Source organism: Cupressus sempervirens, chromosome 5, assembly GCF_028749045.1.
Source record: "Cupressus sempervirens isolate cs-2001-9-10 chromosome 5, ASM2874904v1, whole genome shotgun sequence".
Taxonomy (NCBI): domain Eukaryota; kingdom Viridiplantae; phylum Streptophyta; class Pinopsida; order Cupressales; family Cupressaceae; genus Cupressus; species Cupressus sempervirens.
Genome location: NC_143122.1, coordinates 395,023,684 through 395,042,555, shown reverse-complemented (window position 1 = coordinate 395,042,555; position 18,872 = coordinate 395,023,684). Strand labels below are relative to the sequence as shown.

Sequence of the window (18,872 nt, the reverse complement as noted above, 5' to 3'; positions counted from 1 at the left end):
AAGAACCAAGCTCCTAAGATACATGCTTTGATCCATTTGCACCAGCTTTTTGCAAACCCCATTTTTAAAAAACTTGAAAAAGAAAAGACCAACATACCCGATCATATGCTTTCATCATGTCAAGTTTTATCACAAAAGAGGGTGATTGGGATGTATTGATGGAATGTAGAACTCCATGTGCAACCAGGGATCCTTCCATGGTTTCCTAACCTAGAACAAAACCTCCCCGCTCAGAGGAAATAATACTTGGAATAAGATGTTGTAGTCTCATGTAAATAGCTTTTGTGACAATCTTATATGTTAGATTACATAGAGAAATGGGTCAAAAGTATGCAAATGTTTTAGGCTCTTTAATTTTGGGGATTAATGCAATATTGGTCATGTTGAAGTATTTAAGCATGGATCTATTCTTTCGGGATTCTTCAACAACAACTAACAAATCCCACCTAATAATATCCCAACAACATTGAAAGAACAATGCAGTAAAGCCATTTGGACCCAAAGCTTTGTCTAGAGGAAATGAATATACAACCTTTCAAATTTATTGAATAGTAAAAGGGGCCATGAGTTTCAAATTATCTTCATGGTTTATCATTGGAGGGTTTGCCTCAAGTAAGTCACTAGCTTGAGCTTCCAGTGGCATTGGATATTCATCTAGAGATAGGAGGTTTTTGAAGAGTTTGACACCTTCTTCTTGAATACGTTGTGCATTATGCAGAGTGGTCCCCAACTCAGCATCTTGTATTTGGAATATGGTTTTGGCAACACTTTTTTGTTTGGCTGAAGCATGAAAATAATTGGTATTCTTGTCTCCTTGTTGAAGCCATAGTTCTCTCAATTTCTAGCTCCAATACTCTTCCTATTTGCTGCACAATTCCTCCCATTCAAGCCGAAGACGTTTTTGCTATTCATAAGTATCATTATCCATGTCATTTTGAATGATATTTGTGTATATAACATTCAACTATGTCTAGACTACTTCTTTCCGCTTAAAAACATTTTTTAACTCATGCTAATTCCAGTGTTTAATAAAAGATTTTACATGCTTTAATTTGTTAGCAAATTGGTACATCTTGGAGCCTTGAACAAATGGTGCACTTACCCACCATTGTTTTATCAGAGGAATAAAGTGTGGATGGCGAAGCCACATTCTTTCAAACTTGAAGGATGAAAAATGTTGATTCTTATCTCCATTAGATTTCTAGATTAAAGAAAGAAAAATTGGAAAGTGAGTCGAACCTAGTGAATCTAAATTTTTTAATTCAATTTGGTAATTTTGGATTTTCCATTCTTGGGAGATAAGAAATCTATCCAAGTGAACAACAATTTGTGCAAATCCAGCTCTCCTATTAGTCCAAGTGAAAGAGCCCTAAGAAGGAACAATGTCCAAAAGGTTGTTGTTATCCATGAAATCTGAAAAATCCTGTATTATTTTAATTGGTGGGTAGATGTTGCCAGTGTTTTCAAACTGATCCAAAATAGCATTGAAATTGCTTCCCACAATGACACTTGAGGATTAAGTAAGTAATGCTGGTCCAGACTTTGAGCTTGTCTTGTGTTGAGGAAGGACCATAGACGTTTACCAAGATAAAAGAGATGTCAAAGTTTGACATCTTAAAAATTTGCCAATTGGGATTTTGTAGGATAAGATGGCCTTGAATAGTTTGAGGGTTCCAAAGAATAGCTATACCTCTTGAAGCTCCTATTCCTGGAGAGTGAATTGAGGACTAATTTGACCATTTGGAAATTGTTTTATCAAATGTAACCTGAGAAAGCTTGGTTTCCTGAATCAAAAGAATATCTACCTTCATAGAATCAATCAATTTCTTGATTCTAGCCCTTTTCTCAAAGGCATTGATGCCTTTAACATTCCAAGGATTGATCTTCATTGCAGACAAGGAGAACCTTTTGTTCTCCTCATCACACACTTGGTAAGTACGAAAGTCATCCAAAGTTTTCTAAGTACTTGCTGCTATTTCATTCTTAGTCTTAGCTCCTTTTGTTCTACCTCTAGACTTGGGAGTCTTGGAAACCAACATACATTTGGAGCGAGTCTGATGTATTGAGAGTGTTTGATGATGATACAAAAGAGTCAAGGAAGTGCCATCCTCTGGTACGATAGAATTTAATACAGTGGTAGGATCAGGCATACTAATCATAGCATCCGAACATTCTGAATCTGTCATAGTTCGAGCATTGTGATATATAATTTTTTCCAGACCTAATGAATCCTCATTGCTAAAGGTAGGAGCCATTAATTGTGTTTCCTTGGGCATGCTAGAATCATTTCCCATATCCTTTGAAATATGACACGTCTCCCTAGTATTCAGAAGCACCTTGCTATTCCAATATTGGAATTATTTGAGGAGATCATTAATGTTGGTGTTATGGTTAGTTACTGGAAGACCTTCTTCCTCTATTATTTCATAAATAATAGATGTAGCTATTTCAGACACAATCTAATCACTAATCTGTCGGGACTTTGATTGAGATATTTGATATGTATTAGTCAAATTCCCTTGACTAGAAGGAGCGTTGCATTTCAAATGAAGAATTTGTAACCTCCTACTATCACTATCCAACAGGTTTTGAATAGAAGGATCTTGTGGAATCTTGAAACCTTTGAAGTTGGTTATGAAATTTTGCCAGACAGACATGGCAAGATTCAAAAATTGAGTAGAAACCTTCTTGACATTGGATATATGAATTATGCTTAGAGAGTAATCAATGTTATGAATATCATTTTGGCCTTCATGAGGCTGAGGAGCAAGCTTATGTATGCACAAGGCTAGATCTAAATTGTGGTCAACACAAACTTTTGTAGTAGCTTGGGTGGTATCTTGGCATTGAGTATTAAAGTGTCCCAACCTATGCTAAAATTTATTGACTGTGATATCGTCCTGAATCTTAATGAGCTAATTCCAAAGTCCCCACTGAGATTTTATCACCAAATGCACTTGTTGAGGTTTGCGAGAATCTAGAAGAAGGCAAAATCTAACCTCTAAGTGCAGACGCTCAAAAGGTAAAAGGTCATGTTTGAGAAAAATCCCTAATTTGTTTGCAAACATTTTGATAATCTGTGGAGTATGTTGTACAAAGGAACACAAATATATTATAAGATTTTCAATTTGAAATCTACAACATGTATATTTCTAACCCCTTACAAATGCAAATTATTCAAAATATAAGAGTACATTTTCCTTGCAAATATTCCATATCAATTTTTTCATTTGTCTAAAATAAAAATATGATGATTATATGTATAACTCATATATTATTACATAACATTTGAAAAATTATAAAAAAATATATCTATTCATTTCTTTTGACATTATATTTCATTATGATTGTTGGTACTTTCTTTCATGCAAACTCTTATTTCATTTATTGATTGATTGATTTTATTCACATCCCAAGGATTAATGCTTCACAAAACAACAATTGGTATGGTAAGACTAAATGAGGTTCGACTTTTATAGCTATATCAAGAGTTACATCTCTAGACAACCTTCTATAAAAACACCATTCGCCTTTGATCAATATTCAAGAATGAAAAATAATTCATATACAGTTATTAGGAAAAAAAAGAAAGGGTCTCAAATGCCAAAACTCTCACTATAGTTTAGAAAGGTACAAAATCTCGTACTTTCCATTCTATACACCAAGTTTTAGTCAAAGCTAATAGGTCATCTTTTTTCCAATTATTGGACACACTTATGTACCATTTCTCTATTTTATACTATATACCTTAATATATATGTCATTTCGTGCATTTACTTTATGACTATTTTATTGGCTACATTTATACAATTTAATATCCTCTTTTCCTAATCAACACAGTTGTTGTGTTATAGGTTTGGTGAGAAGTGCCCCTTGTAACAATCCAAATCATGTTCTTTTCAAAAATAGTTGAATACCAATGTTTATCTAGGACAAGTTTAGCTCAATGGTCATTTGATCCAAACTTCTATTGCTTGAAATCAAACCTGAGTTGCTCTTTTGGTTTGGTAGTTTTGTGAAAAAAACCACAACTTTTTTTTGTAGCTACATGCTACTAAAATCAATTTATTCGTGTTCCAAAAGCAAACTACCCATTGCTTTGTAATATATACATTGTATTAAACATACAAACACAAATGTATGTAAATGCTTCTACCATCTTGCTTCTAAAATAATTTACTTGTGAAAAAAACACATACCAATTTACCTAGATCTTTGTTTTTTATTTTCCTTTCTATATTTCTTTTTATCTTATAATAAATATATATAAATTTCGAAACAATTATATATGCAATCCAACCATTAATTATTTAACGATCTTATAGTATATAAACTTACCCCTTTTACCACTATCTACAAAACCCTTGGATGCAAGTACTATTATACTTTTATAAATAAAAGCTAAACAAAATTCTAACAACCTATCTTAAACCAAATGATACATGTAATAGTTAATAAATGCTGATAAAATTGTACGTTAGAGTGCTGCATTGACGTTGCTTAAACCCTTATGCTAAATTCTATAAACCCTTGTGCTGTATATTCCGAAGTTATATATACCCACAAAATATACACGGAAGAAACTTATAGGAGTGGGTTGTCCGCTGAAAAAATAAACTGAAAACCTTGCAACTCTGGTGGATACATTGGATTAGACAGGGGGAAATGTAGAAAATCTCAGTCATTATTTTACATTCACAAATTATATACGCAAAGAAATCATATCGAAAACGTCGAACCTTTGGTGTTTTTGTTTCTGCCATTTTTCTCGTAGACATGGCAGGAAACGCCGGCGAATTTATCCCTATTCAGCCTAAAGTTTATCCCTCGACTAAGCCTCCAGGATCGGTCGATTCAAGCTACTGGAAATCCTTCCTAAAGAAAGATGTCTTGCAACAGTTTGCAGGCGTTACTTGTATTGATTTTTGCCCTGAAGCTCCCCACGACTTTGCAGTGACATCGTCTACCCGGGTAAGTTTTGGCAATCAAAATTCTCTTTATAGTTAGAACGAACGTATATTTTTATTTCCACATTTGTTTCAATGGAATGAGATATGATTTCCCCTGTATTTGTTGACTGTCATTGCTCGTAGGGAAATATAGAGGCAAAAATAATGTAGTGAACTCTATTAAGCCAGTTTCACAAAATGTAAAGGTGGTTTTAGGGTTTACTCTCGAAACACCAATATGGTTTATGAGACCTTCCTTATACATGTAAATGCCTTGGAGATTGTTATTCATGTAACTTATGTTTCGTTCAATAAAGGGGAGCACCCTTATTCTCCCTTGGATTCAAACGTATGACCTCCACTCCACAGTTTACAGCTCAAACCTTCACCTCTCGGCTAGCTAGAAGCATTACACCCTCATTCTCCATTGGATTCAAACGTATGACATCCACTCCACAGTTTACAGCTCAGACCTTCACCTCTCGGCTAGCTAGAAGGATTATGTCGATAAACTATTTGAAGGAGTAGCAATGTGGATCGTTTATGGTTATGGGCTCTTGTGAATCACTACTCTTGGTATATAGGAATGCAAAGGAATCCTGGAAAATATTATATCACATAATTTGATCCACTGAAAAATCACCATTTATATTAAAATGGCAATGTAATACTTGTAAATTTCTTCCAGATTGTTTTCCCACTTACCTCATGTATTGTATTCTCACTCCCTTTAACCTCATAACTAATGTGAGGAGTCAAAGTCAAACTTGGCAACCCGCCTACATCCAGGGCACATAGTATTCTTGTGGTCATGGCCTATGCATAGATGCAACAAAGACTTGAAAACAACGAATTAAATACTAGATGAAGTAAAGCCCTAGGATTGTCTTGAATATCTGTGTTTGTGTTTTCTCCTTTTAAAAAATGTGAGTCATAATGGTGCTAGAATTCTGAAAAGAACTCAGAAAGGTTAATTATTTTCTATTACAATCAGGCAACACCCAAAGAAAACTTAAAAATTGCTCTCTCACTGTACACATTTATCTGTTGTAACTTCATATAGACTGTCAGGTCCCAATACTGCTGGCAAATAATCCTAGATTTTTTCTTCACCTTCAGGGCCAGGGTCTTTCAATAAGAAGGTGAAAATGGAGCTCACCACCATATTGAGGATGGTAGAAGGCCTAAATGATAGGGGGTTATCACTGCTACACTTTAGGCTCAGCTTAAACCTAGGAGGATGTTCCTAGAGGTGTGCCTTAGAAGGCATTGAATTTAAACAAACCAAAATAACAAGCAACAACTATACCCAAATTGCACGGTCAATCCTATTCTTGTCACTAGGCCAAGGATTACTAGCTGCAATAAACCTCTTTCTCGATGATAAATACTTTGCACATGTGTCTGCAGATAATAGTAGTGTTGCAGTTCGGCAAAATGGTTCTACTTACAGACATTGACATCTTGAAAATGATTCACAAAATTTTTAACATTTTCTTTTCACTTTTTAGGTTCATCCTTGGTTTGAATTACAAACAAGAAGTATTAATCCACTCCTTTTTATAATAGAAAATTACAAATAATTGGATTTTGATGGTTCAAAATTTATGTGGAATGCCCAAGTCTTCAAAACCAGTGTCCTATTCGGTAACGGTCATATATAGCCACTAAAACAGTAAACAAAAAGTTGCAATGAAGGTATGATATGATGCAAATGCATCTAATTAAGATCATCAAACTCATAAAACATGCAACACAGAGAAGACCAATACAAATACTGGCGTGCATTGATTCAAAGTGTTATGACACTTATCTAATCTCTGTTACAATCACACCAGAAAATGTTGCGAAGGAAGATTTTAATATAACAAGAAACTCATCATGCCCTCTGGCTCTTACTCAAAACCTTCCAAAATGTTTACAATTTCAGCTGCAAGTAGGCATTAATAATTACCATTGAAAGTTTGAGTATCAATAGCACATATTTATAAATGTTTACAAGCTTTTTTCGTATGCCATTTATTCACGATAAATGAAAAACATATTGCAGTCTCAACACTAAAGATAGTATCTTGCACACAAAGCAAGCCATAATACAAATCTAAAATCAGAAATCTTAAAATATATTCCAAAAAAGATTTCAGCTGAAAATATAAATTCGTCACATATATATCTTTCAGGAAGGTTATCCAATAATAGCTATTGTGCACTAACAATAACTTATTATTCCATGTTAACTTTCCGGTGCGTATGGTAATAGAGACGGTTAATTCATTTTAAGTTTCCTTTTAAATGCGATGACGCATCATTATATTAATTCCTGCAATTCCTTTTATTTTATTCTTCCTATGATATTCCATTCGACACTTTATCTATTTGCCTTTCCCCATTATAAGAATACCACGACTAGACAAATAGAAAGTCTCTTTCTTTAACTTTTGGCAGTTTTTGTGATTATGCACTGAGATGCTCTAATACAAGAGGGACCCCGTCTGTAAATCTTAGAAGGTACTTCTCATGTCATCATATATAAACAATACAAGCTTCATTGTGTCTAATTATTGCATCTAACTTGGCTATGACACCATGCTGTTTTTCTAAGGATCGCTTGCAGATGTAATAGCAATGCCTTCTTGAATGTGTTTTTCAAATGCACCATCCTCTTATATTTAAGCTAATAGGCTTCTTCTATGGAGTGAACGCTCCAAAATTGATTAATTCCTTGTCTCATGCCCTGTCACCTGTCTCACGGCTATAAGGAATTCTAATTTGTTTTGAAAACTACTACATAATTACAAAATCAATAAAATGTGGACAGAAGATTGAAGATGTGAAAATCAAATGAAGGAATGTGGAGTATAATGAAACACAAAATTTAGGAAACATGCTAAAGTTCAAGTTAATTTATTGTCTCACGCGTGATTCTTGTCTCACACCAACCTCTTGTTTTCTAAAGCGGTTTTGATGAAATAAAAAACCAGCATTCAACGTGTACACACAATCATAGATTCCCATGCCATGTCTGGTATTTTGAAATTGATTTTTTTGCTTGCGTGTTGCTCAAGAAGCCGCTGCCCGTTCCTTTTTAGAATCACTGTGAAGACTTTGCGAATTTGGATTTGTCGACAAGCTTTTTCGATTCATCTTTTGATTGCAAGCCTTTCTTTGACAGCCCAGAGTTCCTGACTTTAGGGGACCAATCTCTTATTGTACGCACATTTATTGTCTCACGCTTGCTATCAGTCTCACGCTTACTTGGTTTTCTGAAGCGGTTTTGATGAAATTGAAAAATGTGTGACATCCAACACTCAGCTCATATGCGCTTGCCATATAATTAACCAATGTAATCATAGATTTTTCGTGCTATGTTTGGTTTCTTGAAATCACAGTTCACAATATGATTGTTCTCCTTGCTCGTTGTTGGTGTTAATAGGTCTCTTTGGTTGTCTCTCTTACAGGCTTGGATTATAGTACTCAAGACTTGCAACTCACTCATAAAATGATGAAAATGCTTCCAGGCATAGGGAAGGAAAATTCATAACAAAAAGGGAAGGAAAAGCATGCAAATCCTACAAGAGCTTACTAGAAACCTTGTCATACGAGTTAAAGGAGTCTGATTGTGCACCATCCGTCGAAGTAGCAGAGTTAGTAGAATAGCGGGATTTTCTTTCATCAAATCTTTGCCATTTTCATTAATACAATTGAGTTTAATAAATGAAGAATTCAGCAGCTTCTTCCGAGGATATAAAGCTCACAAATTTGATCTCCCGTGAGCCTTTTTCAATGAAATTGTAATCACTTAAAACTTTAAAAGTGCGCAGTCAAAATACATAATTTGTCAAGATATATTATATATTAAAAACTTGTACTAAAAATATAATATAATATAATATATTTATATATATTATATATTAAAAATTTGTTTTGCTTGGAATTCATTATGAGAAGATTAATTAATCCAGCTATTTATTTGATCTTTTGAGAGGAAACAAAAAAATATTGATTCCTATATATAAAGCATTTATTAGAAGCTCCAGTCAATTTCAATGGTTCAAAAATTTGAGAAGTTGTATATGAAATAAAGTATGACAACATTTACTGTTTAACTATACCACAATGAGTTATGTTGTATACAATGCTTCCTTCTACATGAAGCATGTTTGTAAAATGACACCTCAAAACAATATTATTAGTTTGCTTTCTTTTGTCAAAAATAACTATCTTGTCTCAACTATCAATATACTATTTAGGGTTATTAATTTCTTATTACCCCCTCCAGCTCCATACACTTTACACTATTTAATTACATTCCTATTGGCACATCCTTGCACCTCCTATTGGTGCAAGTGCTAGTTATATGAAAGTGAGTAAAGAATAAACATGTCCCTTCATGGGACATGTCGGTGTATGCTAAATATCTCTATTATAAACTATAGCATATATATATATACCATGTATATATATATATATATATATATTTGCTATAGTTTATTTGAGAGAAGCTACAAAACATCAATAGCTTCAACCCCACTTCAAACCTATCAAGGCAAGCAACATAAATGTACTCCTTTCTCTGAGTTATTGGATCATGTTTGTGGACTTGAATAAGAGAATTAGACCCTCAAAAGCACAATATTGCCTTGTCAGAAAAGCTTACAACACTCTCAACATATTGCATTTTATGGAAAAAAAAATGTGCCGATTTAAAACAACAACATAACTTGTACCAATCTTAGATTACCAGAACTCCATAGTTTCCATTGCCATAACTAAGATCGCTGGTTGTAAACAATTACTTGATTCACACTTTGAGCAAGTCTCATAGATCAAATACATTAAGGAAAAGCAACACGAATTGGACAATAGACAAACCTCATTGAAAATGGAAACCGAGTCTCAACTGAAGTCATGAGGAACAATTTGTAACAATAGGGATACCACCACTCCTCTTGTTGGGTGGAGGCACATGTACATTCCAAACTTGTTGATGGGAGAGCTAGAAGAGCTAGAGAGCTCAGTCTAAATGCCCGTGGCCTCCTTCCTATCACCATTGAGCCAATGGATGTTGCTTACGCATTTCTTTCTAACCAACTTGAGCTTCGCGATATATCTTTTGATAAGGAATGGGTTAGATATGATTCCACCTTGGTTCTACGATTCCACAATTCCTCAAATAGAATTTGCGTGCTAGGGCACGTAGGGAACTCTTTATTCTACCATCAAAGATTTATCTTGATGAGGACCTCACTAAATCATAGGGAACAAAACTTAAGCAAGTTCAAGCTCTTGCGGTAGAAGCACGCCAAGACAACAAGTGGGCCGTGATAAGGAACCTTAGGGTAGTGATTTGTGATACTTTTCCCCCTGGTTGGGAGGCTAGATTTGCAGGTGTGACTACTAAATAACGATCATAGGTGCGATGGGGCATGAAGGAATGCAGGGCGGGTCATTGCATGTCAACCATTGGAATGGCAATGGGACCTTTTGGTCCATGCTGAGTTTACTTCATGAAGCAGTTGGCTTGACTGTTCTTCTTGTCATTAGAACCCATGAGAGCTCCGCTTGGCCACTTCCTACCATCATTGGATTTTATTGGTTATTAGTTTATAGAGACGAGGTTTAGAGTTTTGGAGTCGTCACGGGCTGCAACTTGGTGGCCTGACTGGTTAATTGTAAGCTTCAAGGTGCCACTTTTGCAATTCACTTTGACTTTAGTTCTAGATTTATGTGGGTTTGTGTTTGCTAGGTGGCCTCATGTAATAGAGATCTATTCATCATCGTGTGTTACTTTCCATTGACATCCTCTCCCTCTACCATACACAATGGGCCAAAAGGGGACCCATACACAAACTTATATGATAACATAATTAGGTTCTTTGCATTGGGAGACTATGATTGTGGGTGAATTCAATGTATAGACTAGGGACTTGTAGACTTCCCTCCGCAATAGGGTGTTAGATTTGATGTGCCTCTTTTTGCCAAATCCAATCCCTCTTGGTCTTCAAAGGTCCCTAGATGATTCTTTGGATCCCCTTACGAGATACGATCACCATTTTCTCCGACTGTGTAAGTTCTTGGACTTGATGATCTTGAACAACCTTACTTGCCTCCCTAGTTCCAGTTTTTTCGCTTGTTGGTCTCACAGTGAGGTTGGGAGCATGGTGGACTACGCCCTCTCTCGTTCCCCTCGCATTCCCTATTTTAGTTGTTTTAGCATCACCCACCCTCCTCTTGCCGATCATGCCCTCCTCAATCTTACCATTCAGGTCTCCTCTTGCACTTGTTGTTCCCCACCTGCCCCCACAACCCTCCTCACTTTCATTGCCCTGGCTCCCTACATCTCCCTTAGTTTTGACTGTGGAGACAAGGACCCCTTCACCATGCACCTTAGGTGGCTCTTTCCTCTAGATTCCTTCCCCACCCTTGAGAGCGCCACCACCTAGTTTGACCATCTTTATCCATCCATTTGAGAGACTTCCTTCTCTTTCCCCTAGCGCACCACCCGTTAGACTCCCTCACCCTTTTGTAAGAACCCTTGTTCTATGAATTAGTGCTATGATGATGACTCCAAGTCCTTCAATCACACTCTATGCATAACCTTCCACCCTTGACCCGACTTCTTGCAAGCGGCTGAAATACTTTCATTGCCACTTCCTCTATTACAAGAAGCACATTTTCATCTCATATCATAGCTGATCTCTTTGGACCTTGCTTCTTCAGTCCTTTAAGACCTTTTGGCACACCCCTTTTCTTCGCAGGGCTTTGGATCACAACTCGTTGGTCTCCTACACCTCCATCCTCTATGATATCCTTGGCCAACCTTCCTTCATTGCGACACCTCCGCCCAACGCCACCTTTTCACCTTCACCAATGTCAACAAGGTGGCTAGGTCCATGAATAGAGATAGAGCTACAGATGAGGAAGGTTTCGAGGTGAAACTCTTAAAGAATGACATCACAGTTTTGGGCTCATTCCTCACAGATTTATTGAATAGGGTGGTTTGTATGGGGTTCCCTCCCTCTTGGTCACGTCATATCATCCATTCAATCTGAATGGATTGAAGGACATCACAGTTTTGGGCTCATTCCTCATAGATTTATTGAATAGGGTGGTTTGCATGGGGTTCCCTCCCTCTTGGTCACGTCATATCATCCATTCAATCCGAAACGCTGGGCCAATTTTGGATCCCAACAATTATAGTACCATTATGGTTGGGCACAGTTTCTCTAAACTATACCCTACAATTTTACGTGCTATTTTTATGTGGGAGTTGGATTAGGGACATAGTTAGGCTAGAGGGCAAGTTATTTTCCCACTGGATTTTTAGACCATGAACCACATCTTAACTCTTAGGGCTATTATTGAGGAAGTACATCATCACTCCTTGAAGGTTTGGTGTTGCTTTGTGGATTTTCGCAAGGGATTTGATTGAGAATCTAGGATGACCTTCTTCTAGAGAGTATGCCACATTGGTATCTCAGAGACTCTCTTGATTGCCATCACGAGACTCTATGAGATGGTGGTTGGTTGCATTAGGAATCCTCATGGAATGTTGGACTTTATTCAGAGCACCATTGGGGTGAAGCAGGGTTGCCCTCTATCTCCCGCATTGTTTGGACTTTACATTGATGAGTTGGAGACATTTCTTTAGGCACACTCCCTCCTACAGGATGATTGCTCCTCACACTAGGTCTTGATTTCTATCTTGCTTTGTGCAAATGGTGTGGCCCTCCTAGCCTCTCCTCCAGATGGTCTATAGAGACTTCTTGATGGCCTCGCTTCTTTCTACGAATCATGCCAGCTGATGGTGAACTTGGGTAAGACCAAGGTCTTCAATTGGCTCAAGACTTCTCACCTCCATTTCTTTTTCTAGGGTGTGGAGGTTGAGATTTCTTCTTCCTACACATATGTGGGGGTCAAGTTCTCCGGTCCTTGCTTCAACTTGAAACTGACACTTTAGCCGCATATAAACAAGGGTTATGGGTCTTTGCCCCTTGTTGATAGACAATGTTCTAGAGATTGCTTCGGGACACCACCTCCAGGCTGACACTTATGGACACTTTGATTAAACTGACTGTGTCCTATGGGTCTATTGTTTAGGGTCCGTCTTTACTAGAGTTGGACTAGGCCTCTATAGAGTGGGTCCAAACTCTTTTTCTTTGGTGCATCATTAGATGCAGATACTCTACCCCACACAACATTGTCCTTGCTGAGTTTAGGGCCCATCCTTTCAGGTTTGGTACTATCTTTTTTGGTTTGGTTCGTACATCGCTTATGATGCATCATGAACTCCTCTAAGGGATGTCACAGAGACTCATACCTTGCCTATAGCTCCTTGGAGGCTATTGTCCAGTCAGATTGCACCATGTGGGCTGAATGTTGTTTTGCTCAGGCCTCAATTCTTCTGGGTTCTTGGGATTGATATCAAATACCTTTCACCTTTCTATAGTATTTTTTGGACACCCCCTCTCATCTTTTGTTGTCTTGACAAGAGCTGAGCATGCATATTAGGATGGACATTTACAAACAGTATATTCTCACTACTTGAGTAAGTTCCCCCAGGGGGCTTCTCCCAAGAATGGCATTCTATGCAGATCACTTTCTTGAGCTATAAGACGAGATCATTATTTGCCCCTCATACATGTCTCATGGCTGGTCATATGTGCTCCCTATAGTATATTTTGGACACCCCCTCTCATCTTTTGTCGTCTCGACAAGAGCTGAGCATGCATATTAGGATGGACATTTACAAATAGTATATTCTCACTACTTGAGTAAGTTCTCCCAAGGGGCTTCTCCCAAGAGTGGCATTCTATGCAGGCCACTTTCTTGAGCTATAAGATGAGATCATTATTTGCCCCTCATACATGTCTCATGGCTGGTCATATGCGCTCCCTATCTGTCTTGGTTCATCATGTCATTCTTTACTCGTGATTTCTCCCACACGAGGTACCAAGTTAATGCTTGATCCAACTTGTGGGTCCTCTAGGGTTGTCAGACCTCACAGATCCTCAACTCAACAACCTTCTTCTAGATCTTCCAGAGGCTCTCAGAGATGGCTTGGGATTTCTTTCCCTAGGGCCTATCCATAGATTCCAGAGCTTTTCCCAATTGCTCAGAGCAACTAGTTTGGTTGTTTGGTTTTGTGGTTTCCTATTGCTCTTGTTTTTCTGTTCTGTTTTGTTTCCTTTGAAACCATTTGGTGCTCCTGCTGCAGGCTGTTTTTCTGCTTTGTTTCACCAGTCCCTTGGAACCTCTTGTTGGTCTTTTGTTGTAAAATAACAAGGTTGCTCGTGTACGGGGTACTTGGGTGCTTTGGGTACAGGTATGATTGTTTTTTAAAACAGGGGACAGGGGTACACGTGTATGCCTAATTTTTTATATTTAATATAATTTTGATATTTCTATAGAAAATTTGAAAATATGAGTCACGAGTCATGAGACGAGCTTTTGAAACATGAAATCTGAAGATACGAGTCACGAGTCATAATATATATGCTGAATGTTTAAACTTTAGATGCATAACAACGAAGGCAAACTCTAAATATGAACAAGAAAATCATGAACCATATAACGACATATTGCAAATGATAAACTTCTAGTTCTAACTTGAATAGTGAAAATAAAAAAAAGTTTAGTAGTTTACTGTTAATCAATATTGTATGAAAAGTTCAAACTGATTACATATTGAATTAAGCTTGATAAGCAACAAGCTAATGTACCAATGGAAAACTGAAACAAAAATCAGACATTATAATCTATGTGGCAGTTTTTATATTGTTTTGCAAGGAAGAAAAAAATTGTAAGCTGACATGGCATTTCCGACTGCAGGGTACAAACCCAGGCAAGTATTCTGTACGGGATACACATACCAGTGCCTGGTACTTGTACCAGGGGTCTGGGTATGCATACCCTTGCAACCTTGGAAATTAATAAATTTATCTTATCTTATCTTATGATGAATTTGACAATGTTACATAATTCATGAATACATTTTAAATTTCAGATTTCCATACACACATAAACCTCCTCTATTGTCCCTTGCTCCAGATGAAAAAAAGTGTCCAAGAAGCCTGTTTCCCCATCGCTTCGTCGTCAAAACTCAGGGTATAGCATTCCACATATGGAACTTCATTTCTTCCTATGATAGAACAAGTCTCTCTCAGAATTAAGTTTTCTTTGGTCTTTCATATTGCTAGCTATTTCCAATAGCTCTTGGTAGACTTTTTACCCCTTACTTTCCTTCTTGCTGTATTAATCTCTTGAGTTTTTGATTTAGTCTGACTGATCATTCTTTGCCCCATAATACCTTCACCATCTAAAACTCCCAACACACCCTCTTCCTCCTCTAGACTCAGCATGTTAAAATTTCAAACCAGAAATATAAGATCGCAACAATTGAAATATACAAATAAAAATGACAGATAATACAATATAGTTATCTTGGGAAAAACCCTCCTCTCACTAGGGAACAGCCCAGCCCACAAAATCTTGATCCTTTTTCGATTGTCAAACAAATGCACAGATCACAATCTTCTGATTGTTGATACTCAACAATCAATCACTCAGACTAAACCAAAATCTCCAAATATCTCACAGATACTAATATCAAATGATCTTCAGTTACGAGTCTATTGTATTTTGATCATGTACAACATAATATTAAAGAAACAATAGAACACTCAATAAAATTGATAGACCACTATATAGATTTTTGGCATGCTCACATGACAGTGCAGTTAAGTCTTAGAGGATATTCTGGTATTGATAATCTCTGTTCAAAACTTTGAATAGTGATAAGCAGATCTCATCCCCCCAAAAATGAAAGCTGAAGCAACACCCAATATATATCAAGACAAAAAGGAAAGCTTTTTCCCTGCTAAAGCTTAAGAAGTATACAGTCACCAGATGTGGAAAGGGCATGTGGTGGTAAACAAGGAGACTAGCATTACAATAATAAATGCAAACATAAAGGCATGAAACATTGCGATATCATCAGCCACCTCACAATGCCAGTCATCACATGCACGGTGCTTGTAGAATAATCTTTTTACACCCTCACCATAATCACACTCATACTACTGCTGAAAGTCTTTTTCTTAGACCCATTCCATAATAACGTCTCGGCAGCTGAAGAGATATGTAGAGAACACAATGAGTCAGCTAATAACAACAATCATAAATGCAAGAGTCAAACACCCACAATGCTTCCTCACATCCATGAGCCTCCTTATAGCTCAACTGACTCGATGATAAGATATGACGTGAATACATAACATCTCCATATGCATTGACTGGTGAATGATATCTCTTCTAGCTTTAAAAACATTTTCATATTCCCATTTTTCTTTAATAAGATTTAATAATAGATAAAAAAATTAATGAGAGAGTAAACAAATAATAATTATAACATATATACTAGTAATTTATATTATTTCAATTCTCAATAAATATAATGACATAAAAATGAAATATTAAAATATCTATTTATTGCTTGATTTAAATTAATATGAGTTCATATGATCTAAATCATTAATATACATATATAATTACAGATAATACGATACTAATTTTAATAATCGAATCAAATATTGTATAATCTATAATGAATATTGATCTATAAATTAATGTTAATCAATATATATTTATATATATATACACATATATCTGATTAACCATTGCCATATAATTGATAATAATCAAATTAAAGCCAATCAATTTTTTTTTAATAACTAAGAAAAATAATTCATAATGGATAATATTTTGCAAATAAAACATACATAAATAATACACATAATTTAAGGAAGAAGCAAAATGAATCATCATGAAAATAAAGAAGGAATGCCATTTTTCTAGAGCCATGACCTATTCCACCGGGTATGTGGAATACACACACACACACACACACACACACACATATAACATGACATGATCTTACCCATGGGGGAGCATGGCGAGAAAAAGGAAGGATAAGTAGGCCGGGGACACAAAACCAAGGGGAGATCATACAAGCAATGTACATGAATTCAGCAGTCCGTCTTTGGTGTGATTGAGGGAGCGATGTGACCCAATTCAGCATTTGGACATTCTGACTCATCTATTGGTTGGGCTGTCATCAGCAACTCATATCTTTTTAGCAATTTTGAGAAGTCTTTATTACCATGGGGATTCATTAAGTCGAGACTAGAATTAAAATTCAGTGCATCGGTAAAGTAAACTATTGAAGCAAATGATAAATTGATACATCTTCAAACTTGTTGCCGTGTTGACACTTCCATCTTCCACTTCATTGTGAACTCAAAGAAAGATTGTGAATTGAAGGTTGTTAGCTATGCATTAGCGCTCAAACTTGTGAGTATTTTTTACCAATGAAGGGGCCAAGTTGGACATGAGTATTCTATGAGAAGACAATTGACAAAGAGGAAACTCTCAGCATCCTTGGAACAATCTTCTCAATCAAGGACAAAAGGAACAACACTCTAAAACATCGCCTAGACTTAGACTCACTAAAGGAGCATATTTGATAAGCAGGAAGAGATAACAAAGGTATCTTAGACGATGTCAACAAATTTAATAATAGTGATTACATATGCTATCTACTATTATAGAAGTGACCACCTCCTCTGTGTTCATTGTTATTGTCTATAGTATGTATTAAACAATGATCATATAGTGACAAAATGTGAAGGATTAAGGAGGCGAGCTATCTTGGGGGTCATCGCCCAAAAATTCACCGATGACCCTTCAAGTGAATTACAAATAAGATGCATACACCATATGTAAGAATTAATACCATTTAATTATAGTATAATATATCAATTTAATAGAGCAACACTTTATGCACGAGAAACTTGAGGATATTTATGAAAGAAAGCATTAAAGCTACTAGAAAAATATATAAGGAGATTATAGTCAACACAGTGATAATGACTATCAAGTACCAGTTCATAGTGATCTCCTAGAGATTATACTAAACAACTTAGGTAAAAGAAAATAAAATTGCAAGCATCCGGTGGATTTCTTGTTGAAGTGCATAGATAATGGAACCATCTTGAAATAGTCCCTTCAACAACATTATCATTTATAAAGACTTACAAGTTCAACGAAACCATTCCTTGTGATTACAATGTTAGGCATACAAATCTCCATGGTTCATATACATGGCTTCTATTGCAGATTGGGATCAGAACATTACACAAAATCAGTAAGTAATTGGTTCTTATACATGCGAATTTTGTAGTGTTTCATACGGTCCAAAAGGGGACATTACACATTTAACACAACAAACCATCATCTGCCCTCAAAGGAGAAATATGGATATCTTTAAAAAGAGTGTCACTTTGAACCTGCTCTCCCTAATTGGTCTCCTTTTCTAAGAACTCTTGATACACTGTTAAATTATTGACTGGTGCCACCTTTTGAATCGAGGGATTGGAGAGGGACCCTATAAGTGGATCTTCCCTTTCATTATCATTGCTCACAACCATGCCCCAACTCAAATTTGCATGCTCACCTCCTAATATCTCACGACTTTTATTGTTTCCCTCTTCAGTCATCACTTAACTATCTTCTTGCAATTCATTCTACTTATAAACTACAACCATTTTCGGTCATCCATTTTGATCAAGGTATCTTCCTCAGATTGAACATCAGTCCCCATTTTGTTTTGGCACTCATTCACGATTTGTTCCGACCCTGACGTGCACCATCATTTAGATTCTCCTCTCTCCTTAAGTGGTCCCTCATATGGGGGATTTTCTTCTAGATTAGACTTCTAGGTGTTAAAAATAACAAGTTTTGATTCCAAATGGTGTTGTACATAATCTTTACCATTTTTATGTCCCTAATATCTACTTTGTTTACACTTATCTATAATTTGGTCCACCTTTATATCTTGCCACCATGTACTTGCACTTATACATA

At 36.4% G+C, this 18,872-nt stretch overlaps 1 protein-coding gene across 1 annotated transcript in view; it reads left to right on the top strand.

Moving 5' to 3' along the window:
- The first annotated feature begins 4,586 nt into the window (after positions 1 to 4,586).
- SWA1 (transducin family protein / WD-40 repeat family protein) overlaps positions 4,587 to 18,872 on the top strand; it is a 151,140-nt gene continuing 136,854 nt past the window's right edge. Inside the window, exon 1 of the mRNA XM_089830786.1 lies at positions 4,587 to 4,971. Coding sequence (XP_089686912.1) covers positions 4,777 to 4,971 — 195 coding nt within the window. The 5' untranslated portion in view covers positions 4,587 to 4,776. The remainder of the gene's footprint in view (positions 4,972 to 18,872) is intronic.